Source organism: Cherax quadricarinatus, chromosome 11, assembly GCF_038502225.1.
Source record: "Cherax quadricarinatus isolate ZL_2023a chromosome 11, ASM3850222v1, whole genome shotgun sequence".
Lineage (NCBI taxonomy): Eukaryota > Metazoa > Arthropoda > Malacostraca > Decapoda > Parastacidae > Cherax > Cherax quadricarinatus.
In genome coordinates this window covers 53,017,266-53,040,683 of record NC_091302.1, presented here as the reverse complement: position 1 = coordinate 53,040,683, position 23,418 = coordinate 53,017,266, and the positions used below count along the sequence as shown (strand labels likewise).

At 47.3% G+C, this 23,418-nt stretch overlaps 1 protein-coding gene across 1 annotated transcript in view; it reads right to left on the bottom strand.

Annotated features, from left to right (window-relative positions):
* LOC128687566 (uncharacterized) overlaps nt 1-22,286 on the bottom strand; it is an 82,552-nt gene extending 60,266 nt beyond the window's left edge. Inside the window, exons 1-2 of the mRNA XM_053775046.2 lie at nt 22,133-22,286; nt 21,773-21,927 (exon numbers count right to left, since the gene is read on the bottom strand). Of these exons, the coding sequence (XP_053631021.1) occupies nt 21,773-21,927; nt 22,133-22,280 (303 nt within the window). The 5' untranslated portion in view covers nt 22,281-22,286. The remainder of the gene's footprint in view (nt 1-21,772; nt 21,928-22,132) is intronic.
* Nucleotides 22,287-23,418: the final 1,132 nt, after the last annotated feature.

Below are 23,418 nucleotides of genomic sequence, written 5' to 3'. Positions count from 1 at the left end.
AGACTAACTGTTGCTAACTAACAGTTTAACCACTGTTGTAGGCCAGACTAACTGTTGCTAACTAACAGTTTAACCACTGTTGTAGACCAGGCTAACTGTTGCTAACTAACAGCTTAACCACTGTTGTAGACCAGACTAACTGTTGCTAACTAACAGTTTAACCACTGTTGTAGACCAGACTAACTGTTGCTAACTAAATGCGTAACCACTGTGGGAGACCAGACTAACTGTTGCTAACTAACAGTTTAACCACTGTTGTAGACCAGACTAACTGTTGCTAACTAACAGTTTAACCACTGTTGTAGACCAGACTAACTGTTGCTAACTAACAGTTTAACCACTGTTGTAGACCAGACTAACTGTTGCTAACTAACAGCTTAACCACTGTTGTAGACCAGACTAACTGTTGCTAACTAACAGCTTAACCATTGTTGGAGACCAGACTAACTGTTGCTAACTAACAGTTTAACCACTGTTGTAGACCAGACTAACTGTTGCTAACTAACAGCTTAACCACTGTTGTAGACAAGACTAACTGTTGCTAACTAACAGTTTAACCACTGTTGTAGACCAGACTAACTGTTGCTAACTAACAGCTTAACCACTGTTGTAGACAAGACTAACTGTTGCTAGCTAACAGTTTAACCACTGTTGTAGACCAGACTAACTGTTGCTAACTAACAGTTTAACCACTCTTGTAGAGCAGACTAACTGTTGCTAGCTAACAGTTTAACCACTGTTGTAGACCAGACTAACTGTTGCTAACCAGCAGTTTAACCACTGTTGTAGACCAGACTAACTGTTGCTAGCTAACAGTTTAACCACTGTTGTAGACCAGACTAACTGTTGCTAACTAACAGTTTAACCACTGTTGTAGACCAGACTAACTGTTGCTAACTAACAGTTTAACCACTGTTGTAGACCAGACTAACTGTTGCTAACTAACAGTTTAACCACTGTTGTAGACCAGACTAACTGTTGCTAACTAACAGTTTAACCACTGTTGTAGACCAGACTAACTGTTGCTAACTAACAGTTTAACCACTGTTGTAGACCAGACTAACTGTTGCTAACTAACAGTTTAACCACTGTTGGAGACCAGACTAACTGTTGCTAACTAACTGTTTAACCACTGTTGTAGACTAGACTAACTGTTGCTAACTAACAGTTTAACCACTGTTGTAGACCAGACTAACTGTTGCTAACTAGCAGTTTAACCACTGTTGTAGACCAGACTAACTGTTGCTAACTAACAGTTTAACCACTGTTGTAGACCAGACTAACTGTTGCTAACTAACAGCTTAACCACTGTTGGAGACCAGACTAACTGTTGCTAACTAACAGTTTAACCACTGTTGTAGACCAGACTAACTGTTGCTAACTAACAGTTTAACCACTGTTGTAGACCAGACTAACTGTTGCTAACTAACAGTTTAACCACTGTTGGAGACCAGACTAACTGTTGCTAACTAACTGTTTAACCACTGTTGTAGACCAGACTAACTGTTGCTAACTAACAGTTTAACCACTGTTGTAGACCAGACTAACTGTTGCTAACTAACAGTTTAACCACTGTTGTAGACCAGACTAACTGTTGCTAACTAACAGTTTAACCACTGTTGTAGACCAGACTAACTGTTGCTAACTAACAGCTTAACCACTGTTGGAGACCAGACTAACTGTTGCTAACTAACAGTTTAACCACTGTTGTAGACCAGACTAACTGTTGCTAACTAACAGTTTAACCACTGTGGTAGACCAGACTAACTCTTGCTAACTAACAGTTTAACCACTGTTGTAGACCAGACTAACTGTTGCTAACTAACAGTTTAACCACTGTTGTAGACCAGACTAACTGTTGCTAACTAACAGTTTAACCACTGTTGTAGACCAGACTAACTGTTGCTAACTAACAGTTTAACCACTGTTGTAGACCAGACTAACTGTTGCTAACTAACAGTTTAACCACTGTTGTAGACCAGACTAACTGTTGCTAACTAACAGTTTAACCACTGTTGTAGACCAGACTAACTGTTGCTAACTAACAGTTTAACCACTGTTGTAGACCAGACTAACTGTTGCTAACTAACAGTTTAACCACTGTTGTAGACCAGACTAACTGTTGCTAACTAACAGTTTAACCACTGTTGTAGACCGGACTAACTGTTGCTAACTAACAGTTTAACCACTGTTGTAGACCAGACTAACTGTTGCTAACTAACAGTTTAACCACTGTGGTAGACCAGACTAACTGTTGCTAACTAACAGTTTAACCACTGTGGTAGACCAGACTAACTGTTGCTAACTAACAGTTTAACCACTGTGGTAGACCAGACTAACTGTTGCTAACTAACAGTTTAACCACTGTTGTAGACCAGACTAACTGTTGCTAACTAACAGCTTAACCACTGTTGTAGACCAGACTGCAGCAGTCGGGAATGTTGAAAAGGTTCACTTACACTGTCTGCGTCTTCAGTCTTAAATAAAGCATTTGGCAAGTTGGAACACTGAGAACACAACTTGGCAAGTTGGAACACTGAGAACACAACTTGGCAAGTTGGAACACTGAGAACACAACTTGGCAAGTTGGAACACTGAGAACACAACTTGGCAAGTTGGAACACTGAGAACACAACTCAGCAAGTTGGAACACTGAGAACACAACTTGGCAAGTTGGAACACTGAGAACACAACTTGGCAAGTTGGAACACTGAGAACACAACTTGGCAAGTTGGAACACTGAGAACACAACTTGGCAAGTTGGAACACTGAGAACACAACTTGGCAAGTTGGAACACTGAGAACACAACTTGGCAAGTTGGAACACTGAGAACACAACTCGGCAAGTTGGAACACTGAGAACACAACTCGGCAAGTTGGAACACTGAGAACACAAACTTGGCAAGTTGGAACACTGAGAACACAACTTGGCAAGTTGGAACACTGAGAACACAACTTGGCAAGTTGGAACACTGAGAACACAACTCGGCAAGTTGGAACACTGAGAACACAACTTGGCAAGTTGGAACACTGAGAACACAACTTGGCAAGTTGGAACACTGAGAACACAACTTGGCAAGTTGGAACACTGAGAACACAACTTGGCAAGTTGGAACACTGAGAACACAACTTGGCAAGTTGGAACACTGAGAACACAACTCGGCAAGTTGGAACACTGAGAACACAACTTGGCAAGTTGGAACACTGAGAACACAACTTGGCAAGTTGGAACACTGAGAACACAACTTGGCAAGTTGGAACACTGAGAACACAACTTGACAAGTTGGAACACTGAGAACACAACTTGGCAAGTTGGAACACTGAGAACACAACTTGGCAAGTTGGAACACTGAGAACACAACTTGGCAAGTTGGAACACTGAGAACACAACTTGGCAAGTTGGAACACTGAGAACACAACTTGGCAAGTTGGAACACTGAGAACACAACTTGGCAAGTTGGAACACTGAGAACACAGCTTGGCAAGTTGGAACATTGAGAACACAACTTGACAGGTTGGAACACTGAGAACACAACTTGGCAAGTTGGAACACTGAGAACACAACTTGGCAAGTTGGAACACTGAGAACACAACTTGGCAAGTTGGAACACTGAGAACACAACTTGGCAAGTTGGAACACTGAGAACACAACTTGACAAGTTGGAACACTGAGAACACAACTTGGCAAGTTGGAACACTGAGAACACAACTTGGCAAGTTGGAACACTGAGAACACAACTTGGCAAGTTGGAACACTGAGAACACAACTTGGCAAGTTGGAACACTGAGAACACAACTTGGCAAGTTGGAACACTGAGAACACAACTTGACAAGTTGGAGCACTGAGAACACAACTTGGCAAGTTGGAACATTGAGAACACAACTTGGCAAGTTGGAACACTGAGAACACAACTTGGCAAGTTGGAACACTGAGAACACAACTTGGCAAGTTGGAACACTGAGAACACAACTTGGCAAGTTGGAACACTGAAAACACAACTTGGCAAGTTGGAACACTGAGAACACAACTCAGCAAGTTGGAACATTGAGAACACAACTTGTCAAGTTGGAACACTGAGAACACAACTCGGCAAGTTGGAACACTGAGAACACAACTTGGCAAGTTGGAACACTGAGAACACAACTCGCCAAGTTGGAACACTGAGAACACAACTCGGCAAGTTGGAACACTGAGAACACTGCAAGAACACTGAGAACACAACTTGGCAATGGAACTTGAGCAAGTTGGAACACTGAGAACACAACTTGGCAAGTTGGAACACTGAGAACACAACTCGCCAAGTTGGAACACTGAGAACACAACTCGGCAAGTTGGAACACTGAGAACACATCTTGGCAAGTTGGAACACTGAGAACACAACTTGGCAAGTTGGAACACTGAGAACACAACTTGGCAAGTTGGAACACTGAGAACACAACTCGGCAAGTTGGAACACTGAGAACACAACTCGGCAAGTTGGAACACTGAGAACACAACTTGGCAAGTTGGAACACTGAGAACACAACTTGGCAAGTTGGAACACTGAGAACACATCTTGGCAAGTTGGAACACTGAGAACACAACTTGGCAAGTTGGAACACTGAGAACACAACTCGCCAAGTTGGAACACTGAGAACACAACTCGCCAAGTTGGAACACTGAGAACACAACTTGGCAAGTTGGAACACTGAGAACACAACTTGGCAAGTTGGAACACTGAGAACACAACTTGGCAAGTTGGAACACTGAGAACACAACTCGGCAAGTTGGAACACTGAGAACACATCTTGGCAAGTTGGAACACTGAGAACACAACTCACGTCAACAACAACCAAATATTCGTGTCCCATTTTTCTCTGAAATGAATCGTATTGAATAAATTGACTAATTCAAAGAAAAATAACTGAAAAAATCTTTTGTTTACACGACATATATACACAAATATGCATGTATTTCTCTGTGTATTAACTTGGTTAGGCAGAGGGACTGATTACCCAATCTTTTGTGTATAGTTCTACAGTCTTCTCATTATGTCCTTGTACTGATAAAGTCACTGGATGACGGAACGTCATCCAGTGACTGGTCAAATTCCTCATTTTGTCGGTATTATGTACCATTCATGTACAATAAGACTTAATTACTCTCTGAACATGTTACCAAATGACTGAGGCTGCAGACTCACCTCACCAGCTTCCCTCAGTAGTAAGGAGACATAATGTGGTACCCATATTTTATTGAGATAAATGCTTTATTTCTGATTTAATGTTTATGGATTAGCTCCCTGGAGAGGCTAATAGGTTCCTCGGTGCCCTGTCAGTCACAGCCTGGAAATTCTGGCGAGCACTCAAAAGAGTTTAATCTCAGAATCTGGCGCGACTCATGGAGAACTCAAATACTGAGTGATAACTGGAGAATAGAGGGAATTATTCCAATCTCATTCACACTGCTGCTGCTGCTGCTGCTGCTGCTGCTGCTGCTGCTGCTGCTGCTGCTGCTGCTGCTGCTGCTGCTGCTGCTTAGAATTCTCCATCTCACTAACTTCCGGTGTAGTTAGGTTAGGTAAGGTTTGTCAAGAAACAGGACAAGTGTTTCATGACCCGCAGCTGGAGCTTTTGGTCATTTGACAGAGGCCTTCCGCTGGCTTACCCCTCCGCCACTTTAAAAATTATGGGTTATGATTATAACCATTAGCATATCTAGTGAAAATGGCAGAGATAATAATGGGAATATTTATGGTGTTTTAGCATGTCTGGGTGTGTGTGTGTGTGTGTGTGTGTGTGTATGTGTGTGCGTGTACGTGTGTGCGTGTGTGTGTGTGTGTGTGTGTGTATGTGCAATAAATAATACCAACAAAATATTAAGATATGCATAAATATTAAATAATACATCAGACTCCTGGCACATACCTGGCAGCATCTTCTCAGATCCGACCCTTAAATCATAATTCAGATGTTTTACTCTAAGTTGACACTACCGTCCCACAAGCTCCTCGTCACCGTCACTCTGGAAGACAGTACTTCCAGGACGGTGTCTTTGACCTCTAAGTTTGAGACAGTACCGTTCCAGGAAGCTCCTCGTCACCGTCACTCTGGAAGACAGTATTTCCAGGACGGTGTCTTGCTGACCGTCGTTCTGGAAGACAGTACTTCCAGGACGGTGTCTTGCTGACCGTCATTCTGGAAGACAGTACTTCCAGGACGGTGTCTTGCTGACCGTCGTTCTGGAAGACAGTACTTCCAGGACGGTGTCTTGCTGACCGTCATTCTGGAAGACAGTACTTCCTGGACGGTGTCTTGCTGACCGTCATTCTGGAAGACAGTATTTTCCAGGACGGTGTCTTGCTGCCCGTCATTCTGGAAGACAGTACTTCCAGGACGGTGTCTTGCTGACCGTCGTTCTGGAAGACAGTACTTCCAGGACGGTGTCTTGCTGACCGTCATTCTGGAAGACAGTACTTCCAGGACGGTGTCTTGCTGACCGTCATTCTGGAAGACAGTACTTCCAGGACGGTGTCTTGCTGACCGTCACTCTGGAAGACAGTATTTCCAGGACGGTGTCTTGCTGACCGTCATTCTGGAAGACAGTACTTCCAGGACGGTGTCTTGCTGACCGTCACTTTGGAAGACAGTACTTTCAGGACGGTGTCTTGCTGACCGTCATTCTGGAAGACAGTACTTCCAGGACGGTGTCTTGCTGACCGTCATTCTGGAAGACAGTACTTCCAGGACGGTGTCTTGCTGACCGTCGTTCTGGAAGACAGTACTTCCAGGACGGTGTCTTGCTTACCGTCTTTCTGGAAGACAGTACTTCCTGGACGGTGTCTTGCTGCCCGTCATTCTGGAAGACAGTACTTCCAGGACGGTGTCTTGCTGTCCGTCATTCTGGAAGACAGTACTTCCAGGACGGTGTCTTGCTGACCGTCGCTTTGGAAGACAGTACTTTCAGGACGGTGTCTTGCTGACCGTCATTCTGGAAGACAGTACTTCCAGGACGGTGTCTTGCTGACCGTCACTCTGGAAGACAGTACTTCCAGGACGGGTATTGCTGACCGTCATTCTGGAAGACAGTACTTCCTGGACGGTGTCTTGCTGACCGTCATTCTGGAAGATAGTACTTCCAGGACGGTGTCTTGCTGACCTTCACTCTGGAAGACAGTACTTCCAGGACGGTGTCTTGCTGATCGTCATTCTGGAAGACAGTACTTCCAGGACGGTGTCTTGCTGATCGTCATTCTGGAAGACAGTACTTCAGACCGACTGGAAGGTACTTCCAGGACGGGTCTTTCTGACCGTCATTCTGGAAGACAGTACTTCCAGGACGGTGTCTTGCTGACCGTCATTCTGGAAGACAGTACTTCCAGGACGGTGTCTTGCTGACCGTCACTCTGGAAGACAGTACTTCCAGGACGGTGTCTTGCTGACCGTCATTCTGGAAGACAGTACTTCCAGGACGGTGTCTTGCTGACCGTCATTCTGGAAGACAGTACTTCCAGGACGGTGTCTTGCTGACCGTCACTCTGGAAGACAGTACTTCCAGGACGGTGTCTTGCTGACCGTCATTCTGGAAGACAGTACTTCCAGGACGGTGTCTTGCTGACCGTCATTCTGGAAGACAGTACTTCCAGGACGGGTCTTTCTGACCGTCATTCTGGAAGACAGTACTTCCAGGACGGTGTCTTGCTGACCGTCATTCTGGAAGACAGTACTTCCAGGACGGTGTCTTGCTGACCGTCATTCTGGAAGACAGTACTTCCAGGACGGTGTCTTGCTGACCGTCATTCTCGAAGACAGTACTTCCAGGACGGTGTCTTGCTGACCGTCATTCTGGAAGACAGTACTTCCAGGACAGTATCTTCCTGTCTTTTGTTTCCAAGTATCAACGCTACTCCTCCCTTGTAACAAGCGCCTACCGGGTAGTTTTTCACGACGCGTGCATCACACGAAGCCACATTTCATAAGTAATCATCTGGGAGCTCATCAGCTTGTTGCCAGTGAGGATCTGATGGCCCCCCTCCCCCCACAACCTACTTAGAGAATAACTAGCGCTTGTAAATGTTAACCAGAGTGAGTGGTGGGTTCCTAGTTTACATTGTAACTAAATCTCATCTTGGTGTCCAGTTCCTCACTTGCTTTCAGCTGATTAACAATACTAGAGCGCTCAGTATGGGTGCATGAGCTGTAATATGCGAGAGAACTCTTATTTGCTCTCTCATTTTTTTAAACTGAATAAAATACGGTGTCTGTGGAGATCTCATATACACATCGACTCCAGACTGAGGGGACTGATTACCTCAAACTCTTCGTCTTCCATCGTTCTCTGCACTGGACTGAAGAAACCACTGGCTGGCGAAACGTTTCCAGAATAAAGATCCCCAAATGTTGTAAAACTGTCTCATTCTAACCAGCAGCTGTGTGTAATGCTCCCCTTTCATTCCTCAGGAGATGCACCAGCCATACAGGTTTAGCGCTTCTCCGTGGATACAAAACCAGCATTACTGGCTCACTGCCACCCTCCAACGTCACTCAGCGCGACTTGATACAAGCGATAAAAAAAAAGGGTGGTGGGGAGGGGGGAGACAAAAAAAAGACAATGAAAGGTGGTAGGGAGGGAGAAAGACAAAAAAAAAAGAAAATAAAGGGGGCGGGGGAGGGGGAAGACAAAAACGTAATTGTCTGCAATGGATGGAAGCTCTGCTCGACTCCTTCTGGACTGCTTTTGATATCCCAGTGAGCTTTTGTGGGTGAATGTTTGTGTTTCTCTACTACTGCTCGATGCACATTACAACTAATGAGAGAGACACACACACAGAGAGAGAGAGAGAGAGAGAGAGAGAGAGAGAGAGAGAGAGAAAGAGAAGTGAGCTTCTACACAACAAGACGGGCAGTAAGCAGCAACTTCACTCGGAGTATGTATACCCTTCCCCAGAACATCACTTCTTCCGAGATCATGTATTCCTAGGATGACACTAGTCTGCCACATGTTTGTACAACGAAATAAATTCAGCTGATCAAATGAAATTCCTGGCCCACAGATGGCTCCAACGTCATCCTGTTGTCTATTTGTACTATGAGCTGATGTGGGTAACAGCTCTTAACGTGTAAAGAAAGTTAGGAATCCTTAATCTAACCTTGTAAAACCCTGTAGAGAGAGAGAGAGAGAGAGAGAGAGAGAGAGAGAGAGAGAGAGAGAGAGAGAGAGAGAGAGAGAGAGAGAGAGAGAGAGAGAGAGAGAGAGAGAGAGAGAGAGGGAGAGAGAGAGAGAGAGAGAGAGCGAGAGAGAGAGAGAGAGAGAGAGAGAGAGAGAGAGAGAGAGAGAGAGAGAGAGAGAGAGAGAGAGAACAAGGTCCTCAGGTGACAGTGACGTGGAAAACAGTCTCATAATTAGAAGGGTCAGTATAAGCTTCCTTTTCCATCCTAGATGAATATCGATTTGTTCCTGCGAGTAGAAAGAGAATGAAGAGGGGGAAAAAGGAAGAGACGAAGAAGGAGAAGAAGGAGGGCGGTGAAGTGCAGAAGAACCAGCCAATAAAGAATTGAAACAACAGGAATAAGTTAAAGAATAATTTTTAAAAGCGATCTCCTCTGAACTCTGAAGCTTCTGTAACTACAACCATTCCAGCAGACACTCAGCAACAGCGTGAGTGCAGAGTGATGAGTGCAACATGAAGGGAATCAAGGGACTCCCACAAGAGGTGTGAGGCAGCTGCAACATGAAGGGAATCAAGGGATTCCCACAAGAGGTGTGAGGCAGCTGCAACATGAAGGGAATCAAGGGACTCCCACAAGAGGTGTGAGGCAGCTGCAACATGAAGGGAATCAAGGGACTCCCACAAGAGGTGTGAGGCAGCTGCAACATGAAGGGAATCAAGGGACTCCCACAAGAGGTGTGAGGCAGCTGCAACATGAAGGGAATCAAGGGACTCCCACAAGAGGTGTGAGGCAGCTGCAACATGAAGGGAATCAAGGGATTCCCACAAGAGGTGTGAGGCAGCTGCAACATGAAGGGAATCAAGGGACTCCCACAAGAGGTGTGAGGCAGCTGCAACATGAAGGGAATCAAGGGACTCCCACAAGAGGTGTGAGGCAGCTGCAACATGAAGGGAATCAAGGGACTCCCACAAGAGGTGTGAGGCAGCTGCAACATGAAGGGAATCAAGGGACTCCCACAAGAGGTGTGAGGCAGCTGCAACATGAAGGGAATCAAGGGACTCCCACAAGAGGTGTGAGGCAGCTGCAACATGAAGGGAATCAAGGGACTCCCACAAGAGGTGTGAGGCAGCTGCAACATGAAGGGAATCAAGGGACTCCCACAAGAGGTGTGAGGCGGCTGCAACATGAAGGGAATCAAGGGACTCCCACAAGAGGTGTGAGGCAGCTGCAACATGAAGGGAATCAAGGGACTCCCACAAGAGGTGTGAGGCAGCTGCAACATGAAGGGAATCAAGGGACTCCCACAAGAGGTGTGAGGCAGCTGCAACATGAAGGGAATCAAGGGACTCCCACAAGAGGGTGTGAGGCAGCTGCAACATGAAGGGAATCAAGGGACTCCCCACAAGAGGTGTGAGGCAGCTGCAACATGAAGGGAATCAAGGGACTCCCACAAGAGGTGTGAGGCAGCTGCAACATGAAGGGAATCAAGGGACTCCCACAAGAGGTGTGAGGCAGCTGCAACATGAAGGGAATCAAGGGACTCCCACAAGAGGTGTGAGGCAGCTGCAACATGAAGGGAATCAAGGGACTCCCACAAGAGGTGTGAGGCAGCTGCAACATGAAGGGAATCAAGGGACTCCCACAAGAGGTGTGAGGTCTTGGGCAGTTTCCCCAACATGCAACTTAATCTAGTATAACTTTGATTACCCTTAAGCTCTTGCATCTCATCAAAGTCCAAACTTTTGCAACGATAATGAACTCAGATTCTCTTCACACAAACATTTTCTCCTCCTTCCCCTCCTTTCATTCTTCGTCTCTTTCTTTCCTTTCTCACTCTCTCTCTCTCTCTCTCACACACACATACATCGACAGACGAACATCCTCATAATATGTTTGAGAATGAGTAAGAATGAGGTTTGGTAAAATAACAATCTCTAATGTGTCTTTTAGCAAATCGGTAGAACGTACGTTCAGAAACGAAGGAACACAAGTTCGATTCTTGGGCGGAGTCACACGAATGATCACGTTTCTTTACAGCTCTTGGCCTGTAGATGAGATTCACCTGAACTATTAAATCGTGTGAATCACTGAGCGCAGGGAGTGGTGGAGGCTTGATCCTCCGTCTGCCAAGCGAGGAGTGTACTTCCACCCTCATGGGCTGGCAGACACCTGGAGTGCGGGGGCAGGCGGTGATCACAAGACCTCCGCCAGCCATTACATCAGCAATCTAGAAGAAAATGAACAATTTCCAACTAATCACAAGGGCAATCTCGACCCAGCATCACCATCTCTGGCTCGCGCAAGATGTCCTTGATGCTGATGGAGGACTCTTAATCCGAGGAGCTAGAGCTGCCCTCCTCTTTCTTGGCTTAAACCTGATTGCCACTCTTTCTATCAAGCGCTGAATATGTGTATTTATATATATATATATATATATATATATATATATATATATATATATAGACTCAGCTCCTGGCCCCGCATCTTAACTGATCGCTACTAGGCCCCCTCTCTCTCTCTCTGCTCCCTGAGCTTTGTCATACCTCGTCTCAAAGCTATGTATGGTTTCTGCCTCCACTACATCACTTGCTAGGCTATTCCACTTTCTGACGACTCTGTGACTGAAATAATACTTCCTAACATCCCTGTGACTCGTCTGAGTCTTCAGCTTCGAATTGTGACCCCTTGTTTCTGTCTCCCCTCTCTGGAACATCCTGTCTCTGTCCACCTTATCTATTCCACGCAGTATTTTGTATGTCGTTATCATGTCTCCTCTGACCCTCCTGTCCTCCAGTGTCGTCAGGCCGATTTCCCTCAACCTTTCTTCGTGGGACATTCCCCTGAGCTCCGGAACTAGCCTTGTTGCAAACCTCTGTACTCCTCTAACTTCTTGATGTGCTTGACCAGGTGTGGGTTCCAAACTGGTGCTGCATACTCCAGTATGGGCCTGACGTACACAGTGTACAGTGTCTTGAACGATTCCTTACTAAGGTATCGGAACGCTATTCTCAGGTTTGCCAGGCGCCCATATGCTGCAGCAGTTATCTGGTTAGCGTGTGCTTCCGGAGACATGCTCGGTGTTATGGTCACCCCAAGATCTTTCTCCTTGAGTGAGGTTTGCAGCCTTTGTCCACCTAGCCGATACTCTGTCTGCGGTCTTCTTTGCCCTTCCCCTATCTTCATGACTTTGCACTTGGCAGGGTTGAATTCGAGAAGCCAGTTGCTGGACCAGGTGTCCAGCCTGTCCAGGTCTCTTTGTAGTCCTGCCTGGCCCTCATCCGATTTAATTCTCTTCATTAACTTCACATCATCTGCGAACAGGGACACTTCAGAGTCTATCCCTCCAATCATGTCACTCACATATCCCAAAAATACCACTGGTCCTTGAACTGACCCCTGAGGGATCCCGCTCGTCACAGGCGCCCACTGTGATACCTCATCACGTATTATGAATCGTTGTTGCCTCCCTGACAGGTATTTTCTGATCCATTGCAGTGCGCGCGCGCGCGTGTGTGTGTGTGTGTGTGTGTGTGTGTGTGTGTGTGTGTGTGTGTGTGTGTGTGTGTGTGTGTGTGTGTGTGTGTGTGTGTGTGTGTGTGTGTGTGTGTGTGTGTGTGTGTGTGTGTGTATGTGTGTGTGTGTGTGTGTATGTGTGTGTGTGTGTGTGTGTGTGTGTGTGTGTGTGTGTGTGTGTGTGTGTGTGTGTGTGTGTGTGTGTGTGTGTGTGTGTGTGTGTGTGTGTATGTGTGTATGTGTGTGTGTGTGTGTGTGTGTGTGTGTGTGTGTGTGTGTGTGTGTGTGTGTGTGTGTGTGTGTGTGTGTGTGTGTGTGTGTGTGTGTGTGTGTGTGTGTGTGTAGTGTCGAATAGGCCAAACTTGCGATTTTGGCTAAGATAGCAACGCTCTTCTTGCCGAATAAGACAATCGAAAATTTGTGTATGCAATAATTTCACAAAAATCATTCTGAACCTGACGATAAAAAAATATATTTCAGTGTTTGTTTACTATTAAATTATTGTAAAATATCTAAAATATATTTAGTTGCATTAGGCTAGCTTAAATTGCCCTTGATATAATAAGGTCAGGTAAGTTTTCTAGGGTTCTTTTGGTACAAAATTATTATTTTTTACATTAACATAAATGAAAAAAATATATCTTTAAAAGTATAGGAGTAAATTTTAGAAAGCACTTAATTTTTAATGAATTCTTGCTAATTGACCAGTTTTATCTATTCAGTACGACACACACACACACACACACACACACACACACACACACACACACACACACACACACACACACACACACACACACACACACACACACACACACTCACACACCCCTAGTCAAGCACGTCAAGAAATTAGAGAAAGTGCAAAGGTTTGCAACAAGACTAGTCCCAGAGCTACGGGGATTGTTCTACGAAGAAAGGTTGAGGGAAATCGGCCTGACGACACTGGAGGCCAGGAGGGTTAGGGGAGACATGATGACGACATACAAAATACTGCGCGGAATAGACAAGGTGGACAAAGACGGGATGTTCCAGAGATGGGACACAGACACAAGAGGTCACAGTTGGAAGCTGAAGACTCAGATGAATCAAAGGGATGTTAGGAAGTATTTCTTCAGTCATAGAGTAGTCAGGCCGTGGAATAGCCTAGAAAATGACGTAGTGGAGGCGGGAACCATACATAGTTTTAAGGCGAGGTATGATAAAGCTCATGGAGCAAGGAGAGAGAGGACCTAGTAGCAATCAGTGAAGAGGCGGGGCCAGGAGCTATGAATCGACCCCTGCAACCACAAATAGGTGAGTACACAGACACACACACACACACACACACACACACACACACACACACACACACAACGCTGTGTGGGTTTACACATGGAACAATATATAAATCTGGTACAATTGAAGAATCTCCGCAATAAACTTGACAATACATTCACTGGCAACTTGAAAACTAAGAAATAAACTTGAACTCATAACTTGGGTTACTTAACAGTTATAACATATCACTTTACTGGAGCTTCTATATAAAACAAACAATGTTGAGTTCCCATAGTAGAGGTAGAGTAAGGAGGACCAAGGTAAATATAACGAAGGCTGGAAACTGGACGTCTACGTAGACTCAAGTACATAACGAAGGCTGGAAACTGGACGTCTACGTAGACTCAAGTACATAACGAAGGCTGGAAACTGGACGTCTACGTAGACTCAAGTACATAACGAAGGCTGGAAACTGGACGTCTACGTAGACTCAAGTACATAACGAAGGCTGGAAACTGGACGTCTACGTAGACTCAAGTACATAACGAAGGCTGGAAACTGGACGTCTACGTAGACTCAAGTACATAACGAAGGCTGGAAACTGGACGTCTACGTAGACTCAAGTACATAACGAAGGCTGGAAACTGGACGTCTACGTAGACTCAAGTACATAACGAAGGTTGGAAACTGAACGTCTACGTAGACTCAAGTACATAACGAAGGTTGGAAACTGGACGTCTACGTAGACTCAAGTACATAACGAAGGTTGGAAACTGGATGTCTACGTAGACTCAAGTACATAACGAAGGTTGGAAACTGGACGTCTACGTAGACTCAAGTACATAACGAAGGTTGGAAACTGGACGTCTACGTAGACTCAAGTACATAACGAAGGCTGGAAACTGGACGTCTACGTAGACTCAAGTACATAACGAAGGCTGGAAACTGGATGTCTACGTAGACTTAAGTACATAACGAAGGCTGGAAACTGGACGTCTACGTAGACTCAAGTACATAACGAAGGCTGGAAACTGGACGTCTACGTAGACTCAAGTACATAACGAAGGCTGGAAACTGGACGTCTCCGTAGACTCAAGTACTGATGTCTCTTTCTTACTCCTCAAAAATAGGAGAGGCAAACGGACTTCAAACATCATGTATCATGGGTGACATCCTCCGTCCAACACTATCATGGGTGACATCCTCCGTCCAACACTATCATGGATGACCCATCCTCCGCCCAACACTATCATGGATGACATCCTCCGTCCAACACTATCATGGGTGACCCATCCTCCGCCCAACACTATCATGGGTGACATCCTCCGTCCAACACTATCATGGGTGACCCATCCTCCACCCTAACACTATCATGGATGACATCCTCCGTCAACACTATCACGGGTGACCCATCCTCCACCCTTAACACTATCATGGGTGACATCCTCCGGCCAACACTATCATGGGTGACCCATCCTCCGTCCAACACTATCATGGATGACATCCTCCGTCCAACACTATCATGGGTGACCCATCATCCGTCCAACACTATCATGGATGACATCCTCCGTCCAACACTATCATGGGTGACCCATCCTCCGCCCAACACTATCATGGATGACATCCTCCGTCCAACACTATCATGGGTGACCCGTCCTCCGTCCAACACTATCAAGGATGACATCCTCCGTCCAACACTATCATGGGTGACATCCTCCGTCCAACACTATCATGGGTGACCCATCCTCCGACCAACACTATCTTGGGTGACCCATCCTCCGTCCAACACTATCATGGGTGACATCCTCCGTCCAACACTATCATGGGTGACCCATCCTCCGTCCAACACTATCATGGGTGACCCATCCTCCGCCCAACACTATCGTGGATGACATCCTCCGACGAACACTATCATAGGTGACCCATCCTCCGCCCAACACTATCATGGATGACATCCTCCGTCCAACACTATCATGGGTGACCCATCCTCCGTCCAACACTATCATGGGTGACATCCTCCGTCCAACACTATCATGGGTGACCCATCCTCCGACCAACACTATCATGGGTGACCCATCCTCCGTCCAACACTATCATGGGTGACATCCTCCGTCCAACACTATCATGGGTGACCCATCCTCCGTCCAACACTATCATGGGTGACCCATCCTCCGTCCAACACTATCATGGGTGACATCCTCCGTCTAACACTATCATGGGTGACCCATCCTTCTCCAACACTATCATGGGTGACATCCTCCGTCCAACACTATCATGGGTGACATCCTCCGTCCAACACTATCGTGGGTGACCCACCCTCCGTCCAACACTATCATGGGTGACCCATCCTCCGTCCAACACTATCATCCGGGTGACCCATCACCTCCGCTCCAGCACTATCATGGGTGTCGTCCTCCCACCGGGTGACCCATCCTCCATCAACACTATCATGGGTGGATGACCATGCCTCCATCCAACACTATCCTGGGCATCTCCGTTCAACACTGCACCCGTGACCCATCCTCCGTCCAACACTATCATGGGTGACCATCCTCCGTCCAACACTATCATGGTGACCCATCCTCCATCCAACACTATCACCGGGTGACCCATCCTCCGTCCAATCAACACTATCATGGGTGACCATCCACCTCCGTCCCAACACTATCAACGGTGACCCATCCTCCGTTCAACACTATCATGGGTGACCCATCCTCCATCCCAACACTATCATGGTGACCCATCCTCCGTCCAACACTATCATGGGTGATCCATCCTCCGTCAACACTATCATGGTGACCCACCCATCCTCCGTCAACACTATCATGCCAGGTGACCATCCTCCGTCAAGCACTATCATGGGTGACCCATCACTCCGTCAACTTACTATCATGGGTGACATCCTCCGTCCAACACTATCATATGACCCATCCTCCCGCCCAACACTATCATGGGTGACTCATACTCCGTCCAACACTATCATGGGTGACCCATTCTGTCAGCAGTATCATGGGTGACCCATCCTCCGTCCAAGCACTATCATGGGTGACCCATCTCCGCCCACAACACTATCATGGGCGACCCATCCTTCCGTTCCAACACTATCATGGGTGACCCATCCTCCGTCCAACACTATCACCGGGTTGACCCATCCCTCCTCCAACACCCTATCCTCCGTTTTATCCTCCTCAACACTATCGCCGGTGACCCATCCTCCGTCAACACTATCATGGGCGGGTGACTTATCCCCGCCACACTATCATGTGACCCATCATCCGTCCAACACTATCCCGGGTTGACCCATCCTCCATCCAACACTATCTGGGTGACCCATCCTCCGTTCCCAACACTATCATGTGGGTGACCTATCCTCCGTCAACACTATCCGTCATGGGTGCTCCTCCGTCATGGGTGACCCATACCTGCCGTTGACCCTCCTCCGTCCAACATATCATGGGTACTTATCTTTGCCCACCCTATCATGGGTGGATTCATCCTCCGTTCCAACACTATCTGGGTGACCCATCCTCCCGTTCAACACTATCCTTGGGTGACCCATCCTCCTCCAACACTATCATGGGTGACCCATCCTCCGTCCAAGCACTATCAAGGGTGACCCATCCTCCGGTTCAAACTATCGAGGGGCCCATCCTCCGTCCAACACTATCATGGGTGACCCATCCTCCATCCAACACTATCATGGGAGACCCATCCTCCGTCCAACACTGTCATGGGTGACCCATCCTCCGTCCAACACTATCATGGGTGACCCATCCTCCGTCCAACACTATAATGGGTGACCCATCCTCCATCCAACACTATCATGGGTGACCCATCCTCCGTCCAACACTATCATGGGTGACCCATCCTCCGTCCAGCACTATCATGGGTGACCCATCCTCCGTCCAACACTATCATGGGTGACCCATCCTCCGTCCAACACTATCATGGGTGACATCCTCCGTCCAACACTATCATGGGTGACCCATCCTCCGTCCAACACTATCATGGGTGACATCCTCCGTCCAACACTATCATGGGTGACCCATCTTCCGCCCACCACTATCATGGGTGACTCATCCTCCGTCCAACACTATCATGGGTGACCCATCCTCCGTCCAACACTATCATGGGTGACCCATCCTCCGTGCAACACTATCATGGGCGACCCATCCTTCGTCCAACACTATCATGGGTGACCCATCCTCCGTCCAACACTATCATGGGTGACCCATCCTCCGTCCAACACTATCATGGGTGACCCATCCTCCATCCAACACTATCATGGGTGACCCATCCTCCTCCAACACTATCATGGGTGACTCATCCTCCGTCCAGCACTATCATGGGTGACCCATCCTCCGTCCAACACTATCATGGGTGACCCATCCTCCGCCCAACACTATCATGGGTGACCCATCCTCCGTCCAACACTATCATGGGTGACCCATCCTCCGTCCAACACTATCATGGGTGACCCATCCTCCGTCCAACACTATCATGGGTTACATCCTCCGTCCAACACTATCATGGGTGACTCATCCTCCGTCCAACACTATCATGGGTGACCCATTCTTCGTCCAGCAGTATCATGGGTGACCCATCCTCCGTCCAACAGTATCATGGGTGACCCATCCTCCGTGCAAGACTATCATGGGCGACCCATCCTTCGTCCAACACTATCATGGGTGACCCATCCTCCGTCCAACACTATCACGGTGATCCCATCTCGTCCAACACTATCATGGGTGATCCATCCTCCATCCAACACTCAATGCGGGTGACCCATCCTCCTCCAACACTATTATGGGTGACTCATCCTCCGTCCAGCACTATCATGGGTTACCCCATCCTCGGGTCCAACACTATCATGGTGACCCATCCTCCGTCCAACACTCATATGCGGTGACGACCTATCCTCCGTCCAACGCTATCATGGGTGACCCATCCTCCGTCCAACACTATCATGGGTGACCTATCCTCCGTCCAACACTATCATGGGTGACCCATCCTCCGTCCAACACTATCATGGGTGACCCATCCTCCGTCCAACACTATCATGGGTGACTTATCTTCCGCCCACCACTATCATGGGTGATTCATCCTCCGTCCAACACTATCATGGGTGACCCATCCTCCGTTCAGCACTATCATGGGTGACCCATCCTCCGTCCAACACTATCATGGGTGACCCATCCTCCGCCCAACACTGTCATGGGTGACCCATCCTCCGTCCAACACTATCATGGGTGACCCATCCTCCGTCCAACACTATCATGGGTGACCCATCCTCCGCCCAACACTATCATGGGTGACCCATCCTCCGTCCAACACTATCATGGGTGACCCATCCTCCGTCCAACACTATCATGGGTGATCCATCCTCCGTCCAACACTATCATGGGTGACCCATCCTCCGTCCAGCACTATCATGGGTGACCCATCTTCAGCCTACCACTATAATGGGTGACCCATCCTCCGCCCACCACTATCATGGGTGACCCATCCTCCGTCCAACACTATCATGGGTGACTCATCCTCCGTCCAACACTATCATGGATGACCCATCCTCCGTCCAACACTATCATGGATGACCCATCCTCCGTCCAACACTATCATGGGTGACCCATCCTCCGTCCAACACTATCATGGGTGACCCATCCTCCGTCCAACACTATCATGGGTGACCCATCCTCCGTCCAACACTATCATGGGTGACCCATCCTCCGTCCAACACTATCATGGGTGACCCATCATCCGTCCACCACTATCATGGGTGACCCATCCTCCGTCCAACACTATCATGGGTGACCCATCCTCCGTCCATCACTATCATGGGTGACCCATCATCAGTCCATCACTATCATGGGTGACCCATCCTCCGTCCACCACTATCATGGGTGACTCATCCTCCGTCCACCACTATCATGGGTGACCCATCATCCGTCCACCACTATCATGGGTGACCCATCCTCCGTCCACCACTATCATGGGTGACCCATCCTCCGTCCAACACTATCATGGGTGACCCATCATCCGTCCACCACTATCATGGGAGAGCCATCATCCGTCCAGCACTATCATGGGTGACCCATCCTCCGTCCACCACTATCATGGGTGACCCATCATCCGTCCAACACTATCATGGGTGACCCATCCTCCGTCCAACACTATCATGGGTGACCCATCATCCGTCCAACACTATCATGGGTGACCCATCATCCGTTCAACACTATCATGGGTGACCCATCATCCGTCCTACACTATCATGGGTGACCCATCCTCCGTCCAACACTATCATGAGTGACCCATCCTCCGTCCAACACTATCATGGGTGACCCATCCTCCGTCCAACACTATCATGGGTGACCCATCCTCCGTCCAACACTATCATGGGTGACCCATCCTCCGTCCAACACTATCATGGGTGACCCATCCTCCGTCCACCACTATCGTGGGTGACCCATCGTCCGTCCAACACTATCATGGGAGACCCATCCTCCGTCCAACACTATCATGGGTGACCCATCCTCCGTCCACCACTATCGTGGGTGACCCATCGTCCGTCCAACACTATCATGGGTGACCCATCCTCCGTCCAACACTATCATGGGTGACCCATCCTCCGTCCAACACTATCATGGGAGACCCATCCTCCGTCCAACACTATCATGGGAGACCCATCCTCCGTCCAACACTATCATGGGTGACCCATCCTCCGTCCAACACTATCATGGGAGACCCATCCTCCGTCCAACACTATCATGGGAGACCCATCCTCCGTCCAACACTATCATGGGTGACCCATCCTCCGTCCAACACTATCATGGGTGACCCATCCTCCGTCCAACACTATCATGGGTGACCCATCCTCCGTCCAACACTATCATGGGAGACCCATCCTCCGTCCAACACTATCATGGGTGACCCATCCTCCTTCCAACACTATCATGGGTGACCCATCCTCCGTCCAACACTATCATGGGAGACCCATCCTCCGTCCAACACTATCATGGGTGACCCATCCTCCGTCCAACACTATCATGGGTGACCCATCCTCCGTCCAACACTATCATGGGTGACCCATCCTCCGTCCAACACTATCATGGGTGACCCATCCTCCGTCCAACACTATCATGGGTGACCCATCCTCTGTCCAACACTATCATGGGTGACCCATAATTAATTACACTTGACCCACATCTGTAAAACCGTTAAATAAATTTCTTTCACCACTTCCCACCTTAGAAATACAAGCATTAAAAATATAATTTCAATTGGAAGTGTGCCAAAAGCCAGGCACACCATGTGAATTCATCTGGCACTGGCTCTCTCAAGCCAATTTAACTCAGGCATTGAAATGACGAATGTGCTGCTCACTGGAATTTGCTGCCTACCATTAAGGGGTAACTAAGCTCTTATGATTTCAATTACACTCTCCACCTGGCCCAGCAGGTGAATTTAATTAATGTTAAGTATTAAATGACCTCTAAAATCTTTATCATTTATAGCGAATTTAAAAAATATATTTAATCCCTTCACTGGTGGGTTACAGTTCTTGCATACTGAGACGAGGTTTTGCTTGAAAGAAGTGGAGTTAAGTTCAAACTCCTCGGCTCAAACATTACGTGCATGTGTCAGGCAAGTCTGGAGGTGCACTCTAAGTCCTGGTCCAGAAGTGTGCAGTGTCAGGGTGGCCTTCATTCATGAGGGAAGAAGACAGTCTTAATGCAAGATCATTGGTGTAAAAATGCAGTCTAAAAAGAAGACCCAAGACTAAGCATACATTTCGGTCTCATCACAAAACCAGATGTAGGAATACAGATGTGTCTGGCTGTAGCATGTGCCTTACCTGGGGGTTGTATATCCAGAGAGGCGTCTCGTTGGACATACACAGCTCACCACCGAAGACAACGAGTCTGTCACCAGCCTTGACCATGGTGTGCTGCTGCAGGGACGGCGGCCTCGACCCCGTGTCCTCGCGAACCTCTCGCCACACACGGTTCACTGGTGGAGGGGAGAGCAACCATGGTGTTTACGGCAGGACACACAGCAACACTAACGATAACACATGAAACACTGAAAACATCACAAGACGTTTCTCGTTAGCCATGAGAGAGAGAGTGTGTAACACTGGAAAATGGTGCAGAGTTAGCCAGAAAATGTTGCGTTGGTATACACACTTTACATATATATATCCACTGGAACTTACCTAGATCATAGATCCAGAAGTCCTTGAGTGGGAGGTTGCCGTGTCTGCCGCCTAGGAGGTAAACATTGGTGTGGTCAGTGCAGACAGCGTGCTTGTGGCGAGCACTGGGCACCTCCCCGCCTCCACAACCTCCCACTGACGACCACATCTCTCACTCTGTCATGGGAACAAAACTTATCATTAGCCAAGACTTGCAAAACACGGCTCATTCTCATCAGAGTAAGACACATCATTAGATAAATACCTCGAGTATTAATAACTAACACCCTGGGTATTTAACTAACACCCCGGGTATTAAATTAATGACCTGGGCATTAAAAGTGAATGTCATGGGTATTAAATTCCCAGGGAATTTAAAGTTAATACGATGGGTATTAGGTTAATACAATGGTATTAACACCCAGGCATCAAGTTAATACCCGCTATACAGCTTACATCTAAGTACTAAGTTAACGCTCTGTATATACCCACGTATTAATTTTCAGCAATGGCATTAATTCCAAGGTACTAAGTTAATACCCCTGGTATTAAGTTTACACGCTGGGTATTAACGTGTATTTATCTCAGTATACAAGTGTTGAGAGGTGTATATCTCTCAGTGTATATACACAGAAACATTAATACTTTCTTGAATGAAGGGAGAAAGAGAGAGAGAGAGAGAGAGAGAGAGAGAGAGAGAGAGAGAGAGAGAGAGAGAGAGAGAGAGAGGAGAGAGAGGAGAGAGAGAGAGAGAGAGAGAGAGAGAGAGAGAGAGAGAGAGAGAGAGAGAGAGAGAGAGAGAGAGAGAGTTCACCTCATTATAGAGCTCTTCATCCATGTAACTGAAGCTCCACTCCTCTTCCTTCGATCAAACCTACTACCTTCCAGTTTCCCAGGCGTAGAAGAAATAACAATAATAATAATAACAGTAATAATAACAACACCAGCTACAACACCAGTAATAAAATAATAATAATAATAATAATAATAATAATAATAATAATAATAATAATAATAATAACTGAGGCTGGTCAACTTTACCTGAGGAAGATTAAAGCTCTGGGGTGAAACTCTCTTCCTTTGAGGGTTTGATCCCTTAACTCCCTGACACACCCACTTCAACACTCTCTACGAGGGAGACAACAAGGGTTGGCCCTCCCTTTCTCCCTCCGCCTCCCCCCTTCCCTCCCTGTTTCCTTTCATCCACCCCTCTCTCCTGCACTATGTAACCATCACATGGAATAGGGCAGCAACACACTGCTGGTGTTTCTAAATCCTTTTCTTTGCCTCTTTTGATTTTTTTCATA